Source organism: Microtus pennsylvanicus, chromosome 16, assembly GCF_037038515.1.
Source record: "Microtus pennsylvanicus isolate mMicPen1 chromosome 16, mMicPen1.hap1, whole genome shotgun sequence".
Taxonomy (NCBI): domain Eukaryota; kingdom Metazoa; phylum Chordata; class Mammalia; order Rodentia; family Cricetidae; genus Microtus; species Microtus pennsylvanicus.
The window spans coordinates 37,102,501-37,124,876 of NC_134594.1; the positions used below are offsets into that span (position 1 = coordinate 37,102,501).

At 39.6% G+C, this 22,376-nt stretch overlaps 1 protein-coding gene across 3 annotated transcripts in view; it reads right to left on the reverse strand.

The window, feature by feature from the left end:
• The window catches only part of Ift80 (intraflagellar transport 80), a 76,736-nt gene that overhangs the window by 13,387 nt on the left and 40,973 nt on the right, over positions 1 to 22,376 (reverse strand). For all 3 annotated transcript variants that reach the window (XM_075950832.1, XM_075950833.1, XM_075950834.1), the window contains 10 exons: positions 20,481 to 20,660; positions 16,785 to 16,903; positions 14,846 to 14,920; positions 13,424 to 13,587; positions 9,437 to 9,501; positions 7,988 to 8,123; positions 7,475 to 7,622; positions 5,060 to 5,231; positions 3,721 to 3,810; positions 3,445 to 3,617 (listed from right to left, as the gene is read on the reverse strand). In XM_075950832.1, coding sequence (XP_075806947.1) covers positions 3,445 to 3,617; positions 3,721 to 3,810; positions 5,060 to 5,231; positions 7,475 to 7,622; positions 7,988 to 8,123; positions 9,437 to 9,501; positions 13,424 to 13,587; positions 14,846 to 14,920; positions 16,785 to 16,903; positions 20,481 to 20,660 — 1,322 coding nt within the window. The remainder of the gene's footprint in view (positions 1 to 3,444; positions 3,618 to 3,720; positions 3,811 to 5,059; positions 5,232 to 7,474; positions 7,623 to 7,987; positions 8,124 to 9,436; positions 9,502 to 13,423; positions 13,588 to 14,845; positions 14,921 to 16,784; positions 16,904 to 20,480; positions 20,661 to 22,376) is intronic.

Consider the following 22,376-nt stretch of genomic DNA (forward strand, 5'->3'; position numbering starts at 1 on the left):
ACACACTAAGTTTAACCAGGGTCCTCAGTGTTACCATGAGTAGAGAATTACTCAGTGACTCCCCATATCCCAGAATCTTTCAATAATCTATATTAGAGCAAGAAGAGGTATGGCCACAAGGGCCACACCTAATTGCTGATATGGCCAGTTTTGAGCAAGTAAACAGAGCTACTGTGAGTTCAAGATTACATACAGTGACGGTCATGCCCAGAAGAGAGCATTCAGAAGCAGCCCTCCCCATCTTCTGGCTCCCTCTTCTGAGATGCTCCCCAAGCATTGGAGGGGATGTTATAAACATCTTCTGAGATGCTCCCCAAGCATTGGAGGGTATGTTATAAACATCTTCTGAGATGCTCCCCAAGCATTGGAGGGTATGTTATAAACATCTTCTGAGATGCTCCCCAAGCATTGGAGGGGATGTTATAAACATCTTCTGAGATGCTCCCCAAGCATTGGAGGGGATGTTATAAACATCTTCTGAGATGCTCCCCAAGCATTGGAGGGTATGTTATAAACATCTTCTGAGATGCTCCCCAAGCATTGGAGGGGATGTTATAAACATCTTCTAAGATGCTCCCCAAGCATTGGAGGGTATGTTATAAACATCTTCTGAGATGCTCCCCAAGCATTGGAGGGTATGTTATAAACATCTTCTGAGATGCTCCCCAAGCATTGGAGGGTATGTTATAAACATCTTGCTAGGTCTGACCACTCGTCTATCACTCTACCTTACTTTTTAACACGGGGTTTCTCACTGAACATGGGCTTGCAACAGCTAAGCTGGCCGGCCAGCAACCCCAGCATCCTTCCCCAAAATGATGAGCTGAAACTTGGAAATGTAAGCCAAATAAACCCCTTTTTCTAAACACACACACACATCACTTTCTCTACTAAGTTGTTTCTTAGAGGGCCACTATGAGCTTGAGGCAAAAATAGGCTATACAGCAAGACCATCTCAACTGCTCCCCTGCCAAAAAAAATTGGTGGAAACAACATTTTAAATACCAGTTTTCCATATTTTTCACAGAATTCTAATGGTGTATAATGTTCTGTTAGTTATTTGATATAGTTCAATAATATTACTCATTACTTATCTCTTTCCAAACTAATTAGCTTAAAATTTAAACAGGTTACTCATTCTTCCAGAACCAACATTTTTCCTGATCTTCTATTCATTATACAATAGTAACAAACTCATGTAAATAAAGCACGAAGACAGATCAGCTGAATTATATAGATGGTTATAGCATGAAAGCATAAACAGATAATAGCATATTTATCACAAAATTGGCAAAATACATTTTGTTGCTTCTATTCAAGGGAAATGTAAAGATGGAATAACTACAGAGTTTATAGTCTAAGAGAGTTATTGCTGTGGGAGAATGCACTTGTACACTCTAAAGATTTGTCATTCATATTGGTTTAATAAAATGCTGATTGACCAGTAGCTAGGCAGGAAGTATAGGTGGGAGACCAGACTAGGAGAATTCTAGGAAGAGGAAAGGCAGAGACACAATCACCACCCAGACACAGAGGAAGCAGGATGAGGATGCCGTATTGAGAAAAGGTACCAAGCAATGTGGCTAAACACAGATAAGAATTATGGGTTAATTTAAGCTGTAAGAGCTAGTTAGCAATAAGCCTGAGCAATACGTCAAACAGATTATAATCAATATAAGCTTCTTTGGGATTGAACAGCTGCAGCACTGGGCAGGACAGAAACTTCTGTCAAGTTATAAATCACTGAAGTTAAAAAAATACATGGGAATTTGACCTACAATGGTGTCCTGCCTATAAGATATTCTAACGACAATGGTGGCACAAAACTTGTTGGGAGTAGCCAACTAATAACTGATTTGACTTAAGGCCCATTCCATGAAATGTAACCTATATCCAACACTGCTTAGGTGACCTGGAACTAGAGGATAAATAGCCCAGGCACATAGAATAAAAACCAAATAATATTGGTCTAAAAAAAGAAAAGAAAAAAAATGGCATAACTTCTAATGGTATTCTTCTATACTTAGGTCAGTGCCTTGTTTAGCCATCCTCAGAGAGGCTTCCTCTTGCAGCAGACGGAAACAAATACAGAGAGGCCCACAGTCAGACATTAGGGAGAAAATTAGAAACCTTGGAACACTCAGCCCTAAACAGGATGTCTCCATCAAATCCCTTCTCAGAGCTCTAGGAAACCACAGAAGAGGAGGCAGGAAGAGTGTAAGAACCAGGGGGGACAGAGGACACCAAGAAAATAAGACCCTTTAAATAACATGAGCAAGGCTCATGTGAACTTACAGAAACTGAGGCAGCACGCACAGGGTCTACACGAGCCTGTACCAGGTGCCCCCAGTTTTATGGAAGTTGTGAGTGTGAGAACGAGTGGGTCTCAGTTCCTTGTGCCTTCTCAGGCTCTGTTTATCTTTAAAAAACATTAGTTTTTGTTTGATCTTACTATATTTACTTTGTTATGTTTTAATATCATCTCACAGAAGCCTGTTCTTTTCCACTGAGGGAAGTAACAAAGTGGCTCCAGTAGGAGGGCAGGTGGGGGAAACTGGGAGGAGCAGAGGGAGGGAAACTAATCAGGATATATCATGTGAGAAAATGATCTTTTCAACAAAAGGGGTAAAGAGGAAGATATGTGGGGGTTTTTGAGCCCAGGGAAGACAAGTCTGTAAAAGACACTTTGGACACGTGAAAGTATGTTTCACGATACAGTAATTTCTGGGTCACATAGTAACACAGTCATGTTCACTGTGAGATGCGTACCTAAGGGAGTGATAGGAGCACTTGGTACATTATAAGAGCAGCTGGCACTCTCAGCGGGGGTGAAGGCTGCCTCTCAGCACTCCCTACTATAAACCTTTCTTCCTTCCTCTCAGCACACTACCCCTCCAGTCCTTGTTTCCCTCTCTCTGGTTTATGGGATCAGGTTTCTCTTTCATCTACCCATAAGTCTAGATGAGATGGCTTCACTGTATACACTCTCCAGTCGACTGAATCTTTCTTGTTTCGACTGCTCCCTTAGCCTCTGAGCTCTCAGTCTCCAGTCTACTTCCCACCTTAGAGTTCAAGTCCTCAGCTGATTATATTACCCAGCTCATAATACACTTTTCAAAGTCAACCTGCCTGACACGGATGCACAATCCTCCCTCCCAAATCTATTAATAGTATCACTTCCCCAGCACTAAAATTATACATTTGGGAGGCATCATAAGACTCTTTTCTTCCTCAGACGAAGCATTAATTTCCACAAATGACATTTTCCAGGCTGGAAAATGTTAAGATCCACCAGACAGAATACTCACAAATATAAAATGATCACATTCTCTTGTAGCATATGAAAACAATCAAATAGACCCGAAACTATAATTATCTAAGTTGCAGACAGAAGAACACATGAAGGTCAAAAGGGTCTTGGAACTGCGGAAGGGTTCTTATTACCTTTCCCAGTTATAGAGATCAATGTTGATCTGGATTGCCTGATAAACGAGGCCAGCCTGGAGAAGTAGTGTCTCAGCCTCCTGTATGTTCCCACTAAACATTAGTATGTGGGCCATTTTTGACTCTCTAGATGGAAGATCTTTTATAGCATTGATGTATCGAACTTTATCAATCTAAAAAAGGATGAGAAACATATTGTAAGTCAGTAATAGTATGGATCTAATAAATTACCTTAAGAAAAACTCACAAGCATGTACATAAACGTGATTTACTTACTTCACCAATTGCTGCATAGGCTATTTCCGCAGTAATCATATCTCGATTAGCAACTGCCATAGCCGCTAGGCAAGCCCACATGCTTTGCTCCTACAGTGAAACATGAGAGTAGGTATTTTATGTAGGTAGTCAAACTACCTATAAGCAATGGTCTGAATTCTAATGGTGATATAACTGAGTGATTAATTTACCAATAAAAAATTATAAAACATGGCAATGAAAAGAAACTAATACTAAAAAGTGTTATAGAAGCCAGACATGGTAGCACACTTTTAATCTCAGCACTGGTGAGGCAAAAGCAGAAGGCAGGTCTCTGGCAGGTCAAGGCCAGTTTGGCCTGAGCAGCAAGCTCAAGGCCGGCAAATTTCACTCTGGATCTCTACTTAACAACATTATCATCAGATAGAGAACTTTTGAACAAAATTCTCTAAGCTTTTTTATTTCTAGTCACTAGGATTTCTTTTCTACTTTATAACTCAAGATGGTGAACTGAAGAAGGGACAAGGACTATACCTTAGAGGGAGTAAGAGGGATAGAGAGTGTCTCGCAGGACGCCACCACTAAGCCACTGTGAGGAAAAACATCTATTCTAAGGGCTGTTACCCAACAGTCAATAAAAAGGGTTGTGTCCAAGCATGTTTAGAAGATACAACCAAGTTAGGAAATGTTGATCTAAAACAAAGATTCTTTGGCTGGTCTTTTTCAAGACAATTTTCTCTGTGTAAACCTGACTGCCCTGGAACTTGGTCTGTAGACCATGCTGGCCTCAAACCCAGAGATCCGCCCGCCTCTGCCTCAGGAATGCTGGGATTAAAGGTGAGGCACTTATAAGAAAAAGATTCTTCCTTAGCTATAAAAGGGCTATCAGAGGAAGCCAGAAGTGTCCTACCCAGCTTCTACTCAGGGAGGAGGGAACTCGGGAAAGAGTGGCAGAATGGCTCCATGTGCCATGTGCAGCAAGGACCCATCTAGTTACAGCCTCTTCAGAGACAAGGCAACGTCACTCCTCTGGAATGCACAAGTGTTCTAGTGGCTAACAGAAGATCTGGTCCCGCTCACAGGGCTCTCCTAGCGGCTAACAGAAGATCTGGTCCTCTCACCGGGCTCTCCTAGTGGCTAACAGAAGATCTGGTCCTCTCACCGGGCTCTCCTAGTGGCTAACAGAAGATCTGGTCCCGCTCACAGGGCTCTCCTAGTGGCTAACAGAAGATCTGGTCCTCTCACCGGGCTCTCCTAGTGGCTAACAGAAGATCTGGTCCCACCCACAGGGCTCTCAACCCTGCACTGCTATTAGGACTCATCATCTCTCAAAAGAACATATCCACAGCATGCACGATACCTTAACAAAGCGGCAAAGCCTCACAGCGTCTTCCCATTTTGAGCTGCTCACGTACTCATGGAGGATGGCAGGGTACGGAGAAATGCTCACGTGCACCAGGGAGCCATCAGCTCTTCTTATAGTCACCTGATTTCCGACAAAGCTCACTATATGGGGGTTTTTACTGTATTCGCTGTTGAAAACAAACGAAAAACTTAAACTATGTTTTGCAAAATTTTACATGTATTAAATTTGGAAAATAACTCTCATATATAACCTTCAAAATTCACCCCACCCATTTAACTCCAAACAGAAAGCATATTCAAATAAATATTTCAATATAACATGTAGATGATAGAAATATACTTGAAGCAGAATAAACCAACAATTTAAAATGGCAAAAGCTATTCCATACTCATTTACTCCCCTAATAGCACTGGCAGCAAGCTCTGACTGTTTGGATCCCCGTGGTAAAGGACTGGTGTGATAGCGGTGGAGCCCAGGGATGTGCTCAGGGGGAAGGACACTGCCAGTGAAAGCTCCTAGGACCCAGCCTTGAGGGAGCAGCTCTGCCCCAGGACCCAATCCTGCCACACGCACTCTATTGCCGCAGGCCTAAAAGCAATGGGGCCTCCTGATCAAGGACTAGAACCTCTGAAACGCTGCCCTAAATATCTACTTCTTTTTCTAAGGTGCCTGTCTCAAGGACTGTTCTAGTAACAGGAAGCTGACTTTTCCTTAAATCTGAAGATAAACTATGAGAACAAATAACTTAGCTGTTGGTTTTGAAAATATTTAAAGGGAAAATTGAAAAATTAAGGTGAATTCCAAAATTATTGTCTCAAAGTAAAAACAGATGAACTTGGGGCTGAAGAAATGGTTCAGTCATTAAGAGCACTGGCTGCTCTCCCAGAGGACTCAGGTTCAATTCCCGGCACCCACACGGCAGCTCACAACTGTCTGTAACTCCAGTTCCCAGGGACCTGACACCTTCACACCAATGCACATAAAATAAAGTTAAATAAACTATTTTGAAAAACCCTGATGAACTTAAAGTAAGGAGATGGATATCTTTTCATTAAATCAGGAATACTTTTGTTGTTTTCCTGAGACAGAATCCTACTGTGTAGCCTTGCCCGGCCTATGCTCACCAGGCTGGGCTAGAACTCACACAGATCTTCCTGCTCTGCCTCCCAAGATCAAAGGCATGCACCACCATATCTAGTTAATTTATAAATACTTTTTAAAATAAACTTTTGTTTTGGTGCTTTTCTGGTATTATTATAGTTTGTGAACGTAAACACTAAAAATAAACTCAAAACAGATTTGAAAAGCAAAGTAAAGCTGAGACCTGAGAAATCTAACTTGCTGCTTTTGTGGAGAATAAGAAATTTTCTCTTGAGAATGTAGGAACAATTTTCATGATACATGTAAGTTTTATTATTTTTAAAGATTTTTCATTATCTTTGGGGCGGCAGTAGGATCAGGATATATCCTGGGTGCATGAACTGGCTTTTTGAAGCCCATTCCCTATGGTAGGATACCTTGCTCTGCCTTGATACAGGGCGGAGGTACTTGGCCCTGCCTCAGCTTGGTATACCAGACTGCTGACTCCCCAGGGGAGGCCTTGCCTCCTCTGAGTAGGTGGGTGGTAGGATAGGGGTAGGTGGGGAGAAGAAGGGGAGGTAGGAAGAACTGGGACAAGTAAGTAAAAATTTAAATTTCTTAAATGAAGAAAGCAAACAAAAAAGAAAAAAATATTTTTGATGTGGAATTTCCCTCTGCATGCTATGAATATATTTTATTACCATTGTTAATAAAGAAGCTATTTTGGCCTATGGCAAGGTAGAATATAGGTAGGTGGGAAAACTAAACTGAATGCAGGGAGAAAGAAGGCAGAGTCAGGCAGATGCCATCTAGTTGCTGAAGGAGAAAGACGCCAGAACCTTACTGGTAGGCCATATCCTTATGGCGATACACAGACAAATAGAAATGGGTTAATTTAAGATATGAGGTAGCTAAAATATGCTTGAGCCCTTGGCCAAACATAGTTTCTGTGTGATTATTCGGGTCTGGGCGGCTGGGAAACATAAGCAGTCTCCATGTACAGATTTTCAACAAGTGTCATTTAATCTACCTTCAACACCACCCACATACTCAGCTGAGGAGACTGCAGGGTACAGAGCACTGGATCACAAAGTGCCTCACCTGAGCTACCACTAGACAAGACTGAGCTTGAAAACTATACTCGTTTATAAATATGAACAAGTAGTTCATATTTTATTTTCAAGTTGAGTCCTTCACTTAAATCTTAACAAACCAGCTTAGCCGAACAATTTATTTAGCTGAGTCTGATTAAACTTTAAAAACACACCCAGAAAAACGCATGGCAATTAGAGCTTCATTCACCGCCCAGAATCCGGAGCTACATGTTACCTTGCATCTCTTTCATACAACGTTTTAGGCAGGATGTCTCTGTCCACATAAATGGTATTAGGGTAATACCACACTGTGAATCGAGTATCTTGAAGTCCACAAAGGATATTGCACGTATCACACCATGCCAACGTATGCACCATGGTTCCTTAATTCAGAAACAACAGTCATGGTCCATTAATGTCAACAGATATTGGAATCTATCTTTAAAAGCAACTGGCAAACAAGATCCTAATTAGTGGAATGGGCTAGCTCTACGTTCTGCCTGTGTAACAGTGAACAGACACAAAAACTCAGACATGCAAATCCTCGAATGTTCTACAGAGAACTGTCTGCCTTTAATCACCTGGTGTTTCCATGCTGATTTAGTCACAGAACTAAGATTTGCTATTAAAATCGAGTTACTAAGCAGTGAAGAATGCAGCCTAGAATTCATACATTCATTCAACTATAAAGGCAGTTAGCACATGATAGGCAGTCTAAGAAAACTGACATTAATTAAAATTACTTTACCAAGTTTAATAATCTGTTCCTCTTTCCCGAATCGTTTCACTGAGGTGATGTAGAGGTCTCTATTTTTATCAATGAAAGCAATTTTTCTGTCATTGGTAAGTCCTTTTTGATCCAGAGCAATTTCTGAGATTTCATTCTAAAATTTCAAAAAGTATGTAAGTATTGACTTCATTTTAGTGCTTGACATATGACCATTTAAATTAATTATCAGTACATTTCTGTTTTTAAAGATCAATTAAACCAATTGTGGTGGCAAATGCCTATACTCCTAGCACTCAGGAGCCAGAGGCAGAGGATTATGAATCTGAGGCCAGCCAGGGCTACAGTGCAAATACTGTATTGAGCAGAAAAAATAAAACACAACAAAACAACAATAAACGAATCAATTAATGTCAATTACCTACCTGAAATAATAAAATGTCCCTATTAAATTATTTTTTTAAGCCCAGGGAACATAGATTTAAGCCTTAAACCTGTGTCCTCCTTTAACGTCCCATGCTGGAGTGACAGGGGAAGCACTATGGCCAGCCAGACTGGAAACTTGGACACCCATCAGCTGGCAGAGTAAACAAACGGATACTGCCGGACAATGTTACCTTACATGATGGGTGTTGGGAGAAAGAATATTATGTAACCATATGGAAGGACCTCCAAATATGGTTTTCTATGAAAAAAAGAAAAAGCGTAGACCTATGTGCTCCATTGTTGCGTAAGCAGAGGGAAAAGACATTCCAGTGCTGGTGGCCTCTAAGATACTAGCGATGGTGGTACTCATCTGGGAGAATATTGAAAACTAGTTTGGTAGGAAGAAATTGTTTTACCACTCATTTTAATGTATTTTACATTTCTGACTTACATGAATTTATACATTATATAAATGTAAAACAACTCATGACTAAAGGAGGAAATAAAGTAACAATTCATCAGAATTGTTAAGTAATATTAAAAATATCCTTATGCTCTGAAATATCACTTGGTTTTTGTTAAAAAGATAACTGTAATACAATGTGCTCCTTTACTTAAGACTAAAAACCAAATCCAACACACACATTACAATTCATGGTGCTTTGTACTTTTACAGAGAATAATTCCCCTCTCTAATACAGTCTTGAAAGCTAAAGAAAATGCTGCCTAAGGGCAGGTCAGTAAGAAAACCACCACAAGCGCATAAAGACATCTTTATCAGAACATGTTGTTGGAAAGAGCGGCAGTCTGGTCAGCAGACACCCGTCACACCATTGGCTCACTTGACTCGCCTGCCAGTGTCCTGTGTCAGGGTTCCCCGGGCTTAGTCTTCAGCTATGGCACTTTTAGAGAAAACATGTAGGATATATACTCATTTTTAAATATGAAATTACCCTGTTTTCTTCCTTAAAGGATAGCTACTAATTTCAAAAGGGAATTAACTAAACAATGGTCATTTATACTAACACAGCAAATGTTTATTACCTTATGAGAAAGAAGTTTCCCATCCCCTAAGGGTTTTCCAGTTGATGCTTCAAAGAGGAAGATTACTTGAAAAAAAGAGCAGAACATTAGTGTGTTATATTAGAGCCACTGTTGGTAAATTTCAGTGGCACTACCATAATTCTTAGGAGAAATTATTTAACTTTATGGATCACAGAGCCCCTATTAGCCCAGAAAATAAAGGACACAAAACTTCTAATTATTAATGAGGTAACATTTTTTATGAAAATAATAGAACTAAAATTTTTCCTAATACATATTGCCTAATTAAAACTGTTATTAATGATTAAGGATTAATGGCCCACAGGTTTATCATGGCAAGTCTAAATATGGATATAATGTTAAATTATGGTATCTCTGATTTATATCTCTGTAATACATAAAAGAAATTATGCATTAAGTACCTGCCTACCACGATTCCAGGCAGTGTACTATATGCTGTTTCTATTATACACTCATGTGGTAAAATAAACAATTTATCCTGGGTTCTTGGCCAGGAGCTTCAAAACCCCTTAACCTTTCCGGAACACACAAGTTTCTTTGCTATGTTAGAACAACAGATTCCTCATGGGCACTTTCTTTACTACAAGATAAGGGTTCACAATCAGAAAAACCAAGCAGCAGTTAACAGGACGGAGCTTTAAGGTCCCTGGCTTCTGTGAATACGAAGGGGTCTAGAGTCTTAGTTCAAGTGAGTGGCTGATGATAAATCCCCAAGAGTCAGAAAAACAAGCAGCTGACGGGGAAAGTGATGGCAGTCTCCGGCAGAATACCCTCAATTTGGGGGGTTGTACGAATTCTGAATATTCAGAGTTTGAACAAAATTGCAGTATACCAGGTTTGGGAGGAAATGGACTGCCAATAATTAAGAAACTCCATAAATCATTAATGTTTTTACAAATTGATGACCTTGTAAAACACTCAGCTCCCAGCTTCACAGAGTATCGGCTGGCTTGCCTCAGAACTATAGCAGGTCATAAGCAGCCTATACTTTTATAGACACATGCTTTGGGGGCTCAGTCACTTCTCAGCCCGAGAATTTCCCTGAACTCGAGGGAAGGTTCCAGAACTGTGCCTTCCATATTTCCAGTGAACTCATTAATTTTTAGAACTAACTTAGAGAAAAAAATGAGTGCTATTATGGACTGGATCATAACTGTCTCCCCAAAGCTCTCCAAAGCAAGGAATCAGAAGCTTGGTTACCTAGAAAAAGATCTCCTGAGTAAATAGGGAACATGGGTACCATGGGAGAAGGTAGAGCGGGAGGGGAGAGAAGGGGAGAGGAGTGGAGAAAAATACATAGCTCAATAACAACAATATTTTTTTTAAGGCCAAACATAAAAGCTTATGTCTGAAGGTAAAAGAAGTAATCACTGACTACTTGGAAAGACTGAAATGTATGAAACACTTAAGCTTCATGTGTGAAGGAAGTCTGACTGACTAATGAACCTCAGGATCTGTTTGTTTGGTTTTTTTTAAGTTTGAAATTTATTTTTCACTTGAATCTGGTAAATAAAACAAATAAATATGTTCTTATGCACATAAAAAGAAAAAGAAGTTTGGTTGCCAGCCTACAACAGGAGGTGCTAGAGTCTAACAAGGAAGCCAGCAGGTGTTAAGGGTATGCCTCTGTGGGAAATGGTGGGACCCTAGTCCTCGCCTCTTTCTTGGCTTCCAGACACCACGCATGAGTGGTTTGCTCTACCATGTGTTCCCTCCTATAATGTTGTGACTTGTCATAGGCCCAAGGCAACAGGGTCAAGTGACCATGGACTAAAACCTCTGGTACTGTGAACACAAATAAACCTTCCTGTCTTGTAATTTATGACTGAAGGTAGACAGAGCTAGTACATCTCTACATAAGATGCAGCTTATAAAATATTTACTTTCTATTAGATGACTATTTTAGAATTATTTCTTAGGGAATTTTCTTTTTGAAGGTTGTTAGCAATGATTTATTCTCCTAAATATTAATTAAAAGACTTAGCTCCCATGAAGATATGCAGAAGATATGTCAAGATTAAATAATTTCCCTAGATCAAGAGTTGGTTTTAAGACAGGATGTTTTCTAGGGCCAACAGTTCTATGAAAAGAAACTGCAATGTTTTAAAATTCTAAACCACTATACCACTTCACATCTGTTGGAATGGCTATTAAAAAAGTCACAACAACAAAGACAAAAATGTTGGTGAAGATGTGGGAAAACTGAAAATTGTTAGTAATAAAATGGTGTTGCTGCATAGAAAACAGCATGGAGGAATCTCAAAAGATTATAAATAGAACTCCAAATGAGCTAGGAATTAATACCATTTGTGAGAAGCAATGGTCTCAGCAGCTCAAAGAAACATTAGCATTCCTACAGCCATTGCATCACTACTCACAACAGCCATAATATGGAATTTGTCTGATCAGTAGATAAAGAAAATGTGGTGTGCGTGACAGAAGGGGAAGGGAGGGGAGGAGAGGAGGAGAGAGATTATTTAGCCTAAAAAAAAAAAAGAAAAAAGTAAACAGGGACTGGAGAGATGGCATAGTGGTTAAGAGCACTGACTGCTCTTCCAGGGGTCCTGAGTTCAATTCCCAGCAACCACATGGTGGCTCACAACCATCTACAGTGGGATATGATGCCCTCTTCTGAAATGAAGGCATACATGCAGACAGAACACTCACATACATAAAATAAATAAATTTTTAAAACAAAAAACAAACAAACAAAAAAGAAAGAAAAGAATTAAAGACAGAAAAGAAATCCCTGCACATCTGGAAGACATGGTAGGTGAACTAAGGTAGCCAAGTAGTGCATAGTTCTCCCAGTGTGAGGGGCCTATAACAATGACTCTTAGAGAAGCAGATAGCATCACAGTGGTTGCCAGAAGCAGGGGGATAGAACGGATGTAAAGTTTCAGTAATGCAGGATGACTGATGTCTAAAGCTCCTCAGTCCAGCACTGTGTGTATAGTGACCCAGTGTACAGCTGGGGGGTGGGGGGAGTCATGTTATCACAGATAAAAATAGTAAATGGGGCTGGAGGTTTAACTCAGCGGCAGAGTGCCCAGCAGGGTTGAGACTCTGGGTCTGCCATCTCTCCGCCCTCCGTTCCCACTGCCTGGCTCTGCTTGTTTGTGCTGTCACAGTAGTGCCCTGCACTGCCACAGCCAACAGTTGATCACGTATTCACACCTTTCTTCTACTTCATTGACTTAAAGTATTAGCTGAAAATATGTAAATAAAATAAGTGGCCCAAGGAAGAACATTTAGAGTATTACTAAATAAACAGAAAGGGAGTGTTAAACAAGTTGAAAACCTTAAAAATCAATACATATTTCAGAACCATAATCTTGAAAAAAATTCCCTGATGAATATACAAAGATTTATTTATCACTGGTCTTAGATATTGAGACAACATATATTTATTCTGTTAGTATGACAATTTTAGTTCTTATTTAACTCATGTTTAGGACAAATGTAGGGATAAGTCCCGCCCCTTGGGGGGCGTGTTCGCCTCGGGCTAATGTCTGCCTATAAATTTGGCGAGTGTGCTCCCAGCTCTCTCTTCTGCTTTCCTGGTCTCCGCCGGAACGGTGGTTCTGTAAGTCTATTAAAACTATATATATTTTTACAATCTGTCTGCATTCGTTTACGCCGCTACAGACAAATCATGGAATTCATAATTTTCCCACATGCTAACATACTAAGAAATAAAGAAGGCTGGAGATTTGGCTCAGAGGTTAAGAGCACTGACTGTTCTTCCAGAGAACAAAGGTTCAATGCCCAGCACCCACATGGCAGTTCACAACTGTCTGTAACTCCAAGATCTGACACTCTCACACAGATATACATGCAGGCGAAACACCAATGCACATTTTAAAACAAGAGAAAGAGAGGAAGGAATGAAAGTTCATGAAAATTTTACAGAATTACGAGCTGCGTGAAAAGTTGGCATGAGAGGCTGTACAAGGCTAGACTTACTCTTCTCATCAGCTTTGTCTTTTATTGCTACAGTGTCATTACTCAGGGACACAGTCTGTGCGTTCAGAATATCTGTTCTCATCCCAGGAAACTTTGGAGAAGAAATGAAGCGCCCTTCATAGGAGTGCAAATAGATACCACCACCATCCACCAGGAGGAAATGTCTAAGAGAAAAACACATGGGAAGATAACTGTATTTTCATTTCTCTATTAAAGAAGAGTTTATCCTTTGAGGAAAAAATGTAAATCCTACAACTGCAATAAGTATATAGACGAAGACGGAAATATTTTAAAAAATGTAAGGATTCGTTTTCTGGGGTTTTTTTTTTTTGTTTTGTTTTGTTTTTAAATACAGATGGGGAAAGAAAATAAAAATGGCCAAAATCAAAAGCCTATCTCCTAAAATTTGATTTCATTTACATTATGACCTCAACTCATTTCTTCTCTTGGGAAGGAAACCCCATGCAAAGGCAAAGTTTTCCAGTCATGGATTGTTGTAAGAGCCTGCTTGTTTGTTTCTTGGCTGCTCAGCCCTGAAATGACCACACAGAAGCTAAATTATTTGCAATACTGTTTGTCCAATAGCTTATGCGTATTTCTGGCTAACTCTTATATCTTAAACTAGTCCATCTCCATTAATCTGTATATCGCCACATGGCTGTGGCTTACTGGCAAAGATCAGTAGTAATAAAATAGTTTCTTCTCAGAATTTACATTCTAAAAAGATATTGAAAGTAACATGTAGATTATATATCCATTATATTAAATTTATTGTCAAGAAATTTATTAGATATTAATCTTAAATGTATGAAAAGTTCAACACAAGTAACATTAGAGTATCAATATGAGAGACTGACGGGACAATTAGCTTGGTCCCCTGCTTTCTGTTCATTTGCTTTTTTTTTTTTCACTGATCTACTTTATTTTTAATTCTTAAATAATAGAAACAGACTGATCCCAAATGACTACCACATCATTTCATGAGATTTTTTTTAAAAGATGTATTTTTCCGTATACCTTCAATTCCAGCACTCATGAGGTAGATATGATTGGATCACTGTGGATTTGAGGCCAGCCAGGTCTACAAAGTGAGTTCTAGGGCAGCCAGAGCTGCTACAGAGATATACACTGTCTTGAAAAAAGTTAATTTTATCTTAGGTATATTCATGTTTTGCCTGCATGTATATAAACATATGGCACACATTCAATTCTCAAGGAGGCCATCAGAGGACACTGGAGCCCCTAGAACTGGAGTTACAGATGGTGCGAGCCACCATGTGGGTGCTGGGGACTGAACACAGGTCCCGGCAAGAGCAGTCAGTGCTCTTAGCCACTTCATCATCTCTCCAGTCCTGTAAGATGTTTTAAAGAGTGTTTTACTGCTGCATGAGCTACCCAACAGTTAAGATATAAACAAATTACCTTTCAGCCTGGAGAATTAAACTAACAGTTCCTTCTTTGAGGTCAAATATAAGTGGTGTATTCCAGTTCTTCGTACTAAAAGATGAATAAAATGAATTTTATCAGCATTTCAAATACTAAACACATTTTAGTAAGCAAGCAGTTACTCATCTTAAATGGTAAGTTTAATTTCACAAGTTGTCACATACATATTTCTATTAAAGCATCTGACATATTACTCTAAAATTATTCACTCGCATGTATGTATCCTCAACTAAAAAGCAGAGATTTTGTGTCCCCAGCAACTAGTACAACAGTCTTTCCATAAACCAGTGCTCACTGGAGTTACGGCTCATGAACTTAGGACTCCGGAGAGCTAGCCCTTGTTCTGCTGGCCATCACCTCTGAGTCTGGCCAGGCTGTCTGAGCAGCAGCAGCACGGCACGCTGAGGACGAGTGAGGCAGATCTGGGTTAAATACCGGGCTGCGTCATCCCAGCCACATGACTTTAACAAGCTTGGCTTCTGTAAACTAAGAGTCTTTGTTGAAGATAATAAAGAGCTAGAGAGGTGTCTAACAAGCTGCTGATACAGATCAGCACTGAACTAAAGAATGTAGTCATCGCATGATGGCACTAGGCATGGTGGCACACAGCTTTGATCCTAGCACTCAAGAGGCAGAAGCAGGTGGAGCTCTGAGCTTGAGGCTAGCCTGATCTGCAAAGTGAGTTCTAGGCCAGCCAAATCTACATAGTAAGACCCTGTCATCCACCGCAACCGCATACACACAAATCCAAAACTAACACATTGAGCATACTTATTCTTCCTATAGATCTTCTAGTGTTTTGTTGGATTAAAACAAACTTATTTCTGTAAAGTAGCCTGTAAATGTAAGCTGCAATCATGCTTACTCAATGAAGTGAAGAGTAGATGCACAAATAATTCCTTCTCTCTGTTTTTTTTGTTTTGTTTTGTTTTGTTTTTTTGAGGCAGGGTTTCTCTGTAGCTTTGGAGCATGTCCTGGAACTAGCTCTTCTAGACCAGGCTGCTCTCAGATTCACAAAGATCTGCCTGCCTCCCAAGTGCTGGGATTAAAGGCATGTGCCACCACCATCTGGCTGGAAGTTGACTATTAAATATAGACATTGCCCAAAATTAAATTATATAAATTTACTATGATAGGCAAATTATGTTCAAAACAAAGGTAACAACAGCTCAGGATTTATCCCTCCAGCCCCAGTGTATTATACACACCCGAACTACATGGTGGCAGCAGTGTATGCTTACTGGCATCTCCTCTCCCGTTCAGCAAAGTCACGTTGGTAGCTTACAATCGGCCACACCATACACTTCTACATCAAAGTCACATTGGTAGCTTACAATCGGCCACACCATACACTTCTACATCATCATAATCACAGCCCGTGAATGAGGTCTGTCTGCTTCCGCCCTGATACCAAGTGTGCTTCAAATTCTCAGCCAAGCTCTTAGCATATTCCCATTCTTTCCTCTAGTAAGGAGGACACTGAATGTATTTTACTTTCACTCTCTCACAGCTCTTGGCCATCAGCGAACATTTAGGATTACCAGAACCCCATGTCCTTACTGAACTCTTTAGCTGCTAGTCATCCTGCTACAGTGAATCTGCTGGCTCCTCTCCTCAGCTGTCCTAAGCCCTGGGCTTTGAGTTCAGATTATACCAAAGCCTTAGGAACTGTAAGCAAACACCATATCACATGAGATAGTTCCAGTTTCAGAAGTATTAACCTTTGAAGCACAAACTTAATCAGATCTATTTTCATTATAGCTTAGAGTGTTTCCTTATATCCTGGTCTGAGATATGGTGCTTATCAGTAAAGTTTTGAGAAAGGTCACACCAAACGGTATTGATATGAAAACTTGAAAATAAACCTCTGTTTCAAACAAAAACTCTGGATTTTTAGGAAATGCAAGATGCTCACGAGAACACATAGCACTGAAGAGACGTGGAAACAACTAAGTGTGCGTGGTTCAAAGACGCTTTGATGACTCTGTCTCGGAACTCCAGCAAATCCACGGCATCGTTGAGAACATTACGAACCTAAGCAGAAAGAAAAGGAAAAAAATTGACATTTTTAAAAAATCAAATTTTAATTAGATAAGCTAGTAAGATTTTAATATGCACAAAAATTCAACGAACCCTTAATTAGCTAAGAATATAAAAAGTATTCATCTAGGCACAAGCTGATACACTTTGATATAAAAGTCAACTGTGAAAGTACAGATACAAAAAAATTCTCTTAGAAATAAATAGAAAAGACCTATAAGGATTTTGAATCTTCATGCCAAACTAAGCAATGTAGGAATGGGATAAAGTTAAAAATGCTCCAGCAGTGAGAAGCAGTTAGAGGAGGGTGATTTACAGAAGCTGGAAAGAGACCATCTGATTTCTGTCCAAAAGAGTAAGAATATCTCTTTTCTGGTTAGATTTTACTTCATATTTTAAGTTCTAGAAAGAGATATAATTGCTTTTAAAAATCAAAAGTGGAGGAGGTATTGTTTTGTTTTTTAATGTACAGTAAAGAAGCCAAACTGCAGAGAGAAGGGAAAGTACTTCCATAGATGAAAACAGGTAAGAAAAAAGGTTAAGAAGCAAACTGGAGTCAGGTGTGGTGACACACACCTTTAAATCCCTGCACTCAGGAGGTAGACACACAGAGACCTTAGAGTTCAAGGCCAGAGCTACACAGAGAAACCCTGTCTCAAAAACAAACAAAGAACAATAACAACAAAAGAAGCAACTGGAAAGGGGAGATTCAAAACACTTACTAGGAAAAAGCGCAATCCTACTCTGTGCAATCTTGAAGCTACTTTAGTCGGCCATAGCTTGCATGGACTAACTGACCCTTACATCCAGTTATTAAGTTACTGAGCTGCCTATCTGAAGTCAATCAACACCATGACTGTCTGCATCCTGACAATCAGCCCATCACCTCCGTTATCTCACACCCTGTTAGCAGGATCTCGAGCAGACTTGTCCATTCTTCACTTCTGATCTTTGGTACCCTGCTGGTCAGTCCTCCTGGGAGCTAATCCGCCTATACCCATCAGTTCTGAGTCTGCGCAGTTGGCACTAACCTCTGGAGAAGATTCTCTAGGAAGAGCTGACAGCAGCAGGACCCCATGAGTATTTTCACTTTCTGGAAATTTCATCATTTCATTTTCTTTACAGCTGAATGAAATTCCATTGTGAGAAAAAAATCTTACAAACATTTATAACAGACAAATTTGCAAGGATTTTAGCATTTGGCCATATTGATCAAAAGTCCTGAAGTCGAGGAACAAACACTAAATCAGGAAAGAGTGCGGGGAAGCTAAGCTCTCTAAGCTCTGGGTGAGAGCAGGATGCACAAGGCAGCAGGCGCATCATGCGGTGAGAGAATCAGGAAAAGCAATGCCTGACACCTGCAAACCAGCCACTCTAAACCCTCCTTCAAATGCTCTTTCCTCAGATGAAAATAATAACGTGAAGCGCTAACTACCAGTGCAATGAAAGGACAGGAAGTCATTCTTCTAAGTATGTCTTCAAATGCCTTTGTTCTGAGTGTTGGTGGCCCCTCAACTCCTTTCGTGGGGTCTTCAGGAAATCAATTTATGCCTTTAAAAAAGAGGCACTTGCCACTTTCCAGTAAGGACACAGCTAGAAAGCTCCAGGAATGAGAGAAGGGACCCTATTTGGACACTATGTCTATTGGCATTTTGGCTTTGGACTTCCCAGCCTCTAGCCCTATAAGGGAAAAAGTCTGTTGTTAATAAGCTACCAAGTTTTGGTATAAAATACAAAAAGTTAACCTGAAAGCTTGCCAGCTGCTACATATGTGTTCCCCAAATATCATCATGACATGGGATATGCATGCCCATGCACTCTTGGTTACAACATTCACAGTTACATAAGCAGCTGTGCAGGCTACTCACAACAGCACTATCAATAACAGCGAAAGACTTGAGACAGCCCAAATGTCTGCCAGCAGCTTGAATAAACCACTGTGAATTTACACATGCTGTAGAGTTGGAAAACAAAATGAAGAACTGTAAAGCAACAATAAAAGATACAGAATAGCATGTTTAATATATTATCTTCTATCCAAAAGTGAAAGGGAGTTTACATATATGGGCATGGTTATATTTTTTCAAGTACAAAAAATATTAATTAGAACTTAATAACATATTATAAGAATAATGTGGCTGGGCGGTGGTGGTGCACGCCTTTAATCCCAGCACTCAAAAGGCAAAGGCAGGCAGATCTCTGTGAATTTCAGGCCAGCCTGGTCTAGAGAATGAGTTTCAGGGCAGCCAGGGCTACACAGAGAAATTCTATCTCAAAAAAAAAAGAAGAAGAAGAAGAAGAAGAGGAGGAGGAGGAGAAGGAGGAAGAGGAGGAGGAGGAGGAGGAGGAGGAGGAGGAGGAGGAGGAGGAGGAGGAGGAGAAGAAGAAGAAGAAGAAGAAGAAGAAGAAGAAGAAGAAGAAGAAGAAGAAGAAGAAGAAGAAGAAGAAGAAGAAGGTGTTATTTTTATATATGTAGGATTGTTAATGTCTTTGGGGCTGGAGAGATGGCTCAGAGGCAATAAGATGGCTCATTGCCTGCTCTTCCAAAGGTCCTGAGTTCAATTCCCAGTAACCACATGGTGGTTCACAACCATCTGTAGTGAGGTCTGGTGCCCTCTTCTGGCCTGCAGGCATACACACAGACAGAATATTGTATACATAATAAATAAATAAATAAATAAATAAATAAATAAATAAATAAATAAATATTTTTTAAAAAAAAGTAAAAAAAAATAAAATCTCTATAACCTTAAGTATGTACTAGGACTTTTAGTATATTTAAATTTATGATTTATTTTTAGTTATGAAAATCAAATCCATTTTGTCTAGAAGTCATGATTATTGCATGTAGCACCTAACTTTAGTCTCCATACAAACAATTCTTCACAGAAGCCAGGCCTTCGTGGGAAAATGAATGACTCCAATTACGGCAGAGCAGACCAAACTGAAACAAACACCTCAGCTCCATAAGAGCAAATGGAGAGAGAGTACATGGTAATCACTCTCACAATCTTAAAACCACAGCAAAGCTGCTCTGTGCTGTATCTGCTCAGGGCAGGGTTGCTCTCAAATAATCTCTTGATGCTTACATCACTTTATACTTTGTCCTGAGGAAATACACAAAAGAGGCCTGAACTATCTTGTCCCACCAGAAAGCAAGGATGTCACTGAAGACACATCAAAAGAAGTGAGAGCAATAAAATACCTTGATGTAACTCTAACCAAGCAAGTGCAAGACCTGTATGTCAAGAACTTCAAGTCTTTGGAAAAAAGAAATTGAAGAAGATACCGAAGATGGAAAGATCTCCCATGCACATCAATCAGTAGAGTTAACATAGCAAAAATGGCCATCTTACCAAAAGCAATCTACAGATTCAATGTAATCCCCATTAAAATCCCTACACAACTCTTTTCAGACCTTGAAAGAAGTTTAGTATAGTATAGTATAGTATAGTATAGTAGAGTAGAGTAGAGTAGAGTAGAGTAGAGTAGAGTAGAGTAGAGTAGAGTACAATATAGTATCTGTAGAGAGGAAAGAAGCAGATTCAGTCAGCTCACAACGTGCTCTTACCTGCATGGTCCTTCTCTTCGTTAGTGTCACTTGAAAGTTCTTCCACTCCCAGCGCTGTTCTACCACGTGTGCAAAGACAACATGCCCGTTTCCACAGGCTCCAGCGATCTGAGTGCCATCAATAGACCACGCGATATTAAATATGCTGCCTGTGTTGGGTTTTTCTAAAGCATATGACCACTAGATGGAATAAGAGGAGGGAGAAAAATGTATTACCAAAAAACAAACAAAAAAAAACACTGAGAACTTATAAATTGCACACACATATACATATTAAGATACGAAGGTGATATTGAAGGAGTATCTTTTGGGGGCATTCATATTTTATTTCTTAGATTTTAAATATTTTGCAGTGGAGCTAATGGTAAAAATACATATCTCTTTGGAACACACTAATTCCATTAGGGAAGATATTGGTGCCTTAAAGTAGTGGTTCTCAACCTGTGAATCGCAACCCCCTGGGGTCAAACAGGTCTTTCACCGGGGTTGCATATCATATATTTACATTACAACTCATAACAGCAGCAAAATTACAGTTACGAAGTAGCAATGAAATAATATTATGGTTGGGGTCCTCACAACATGAGGCACTGTAGTAAATGGTCACGGACTTAGGAAAGTTGAGAACCACTGTCTAAAAGGAGCTGCTGCATGAAAATCCACAGACACAGACAACTTCTAAAGTTGACTGAGATAGGATGAATGCTAAAATTTGTTCACTCTTGTAATTCAGTGCCCTTGTCTGTTGGAAACTGATCACTGTCATCTTTAGGGCCAGAGGAAAAAATGTACTCTTATCTGAAATTATTAAAGGTGCTTTTCTTAACACAATTATAACATGTATAATGAAATACAGACAGAATTTTCTCAAGTATACAGTAGAAACAAAATAAAACAGTATATCAAATAGCTCAAGAACTGCCAAAAAGCAAACCACTCTAACTTTTAGGTAATAATGTGGAAAATATCCTGTAGGAAAAGACATTTACTTGAAGGTTTTCTATAATCTCTTTTAAAAGTTCTGATTATAATAGTTCGAGAATGTCACTACAAAAACATTGCAAAACATCTGCTATGCATTCTAAATCATGAAAGCATCAAGTATACAAGCCTATGTCCACCACCCCCCCAGAGTGCAGTAGATATAACCCCTCCCAGGAACTATGCAGAAATCAGTAGTCAGTAGAATCTTCTCTGTGTGTTTCAGAAAACAATCATTTTTAGCAGACTACATCAAATACATTTCCTTTTTACTTTTGAGATGTAATATAATTTCCTCTAGAATGATTAATTTATTTGACTGAGCTTCCATATTCTCTACCCATTCTTCCAACCTTATGATCAAATGAAGTCTTGCTTGCTGCTGTGCTTTTTACGGGGTGTTTCTGCCATGGCTCGTGTTACTACTTTTCAGAAATATTCATTATTTGGGGATGAGAATGAAGCTCAACAGCAGGACACTTGCTCAGCACAGGTGTGGTCCTGCATTCAATCCCCAGGACCAAACCACAGAAAGGGCGCAAGAAACTGCAGCACTACTGGCTGCAGCTTCGCTCTAACAACCATGAAGGAAAAGAAAACACACACACAGATGCACACATACACACAGACACAACACACACACACATACACACTTCAAGAGATCTTTTAAAAAATAAGTGAAAACTGTAAACTTCAAAGATTAAATACAATCATTTTTCTGCACATGGAGGTGTGGTGGCCCACGCTTTTAATCTCACCTGAGGGGCAGAGGTAGACAGATCTCTGAGTTCTAGGCCAGCCTGATCTACATTGTGAAATACTTCAGGAATACTACATTATATAAAAATAGTCAACAGAAAAAAATTAGATTTCATTTAATAATATGCGTAGAACTTAGTGTTTTTGCTCAAGCTT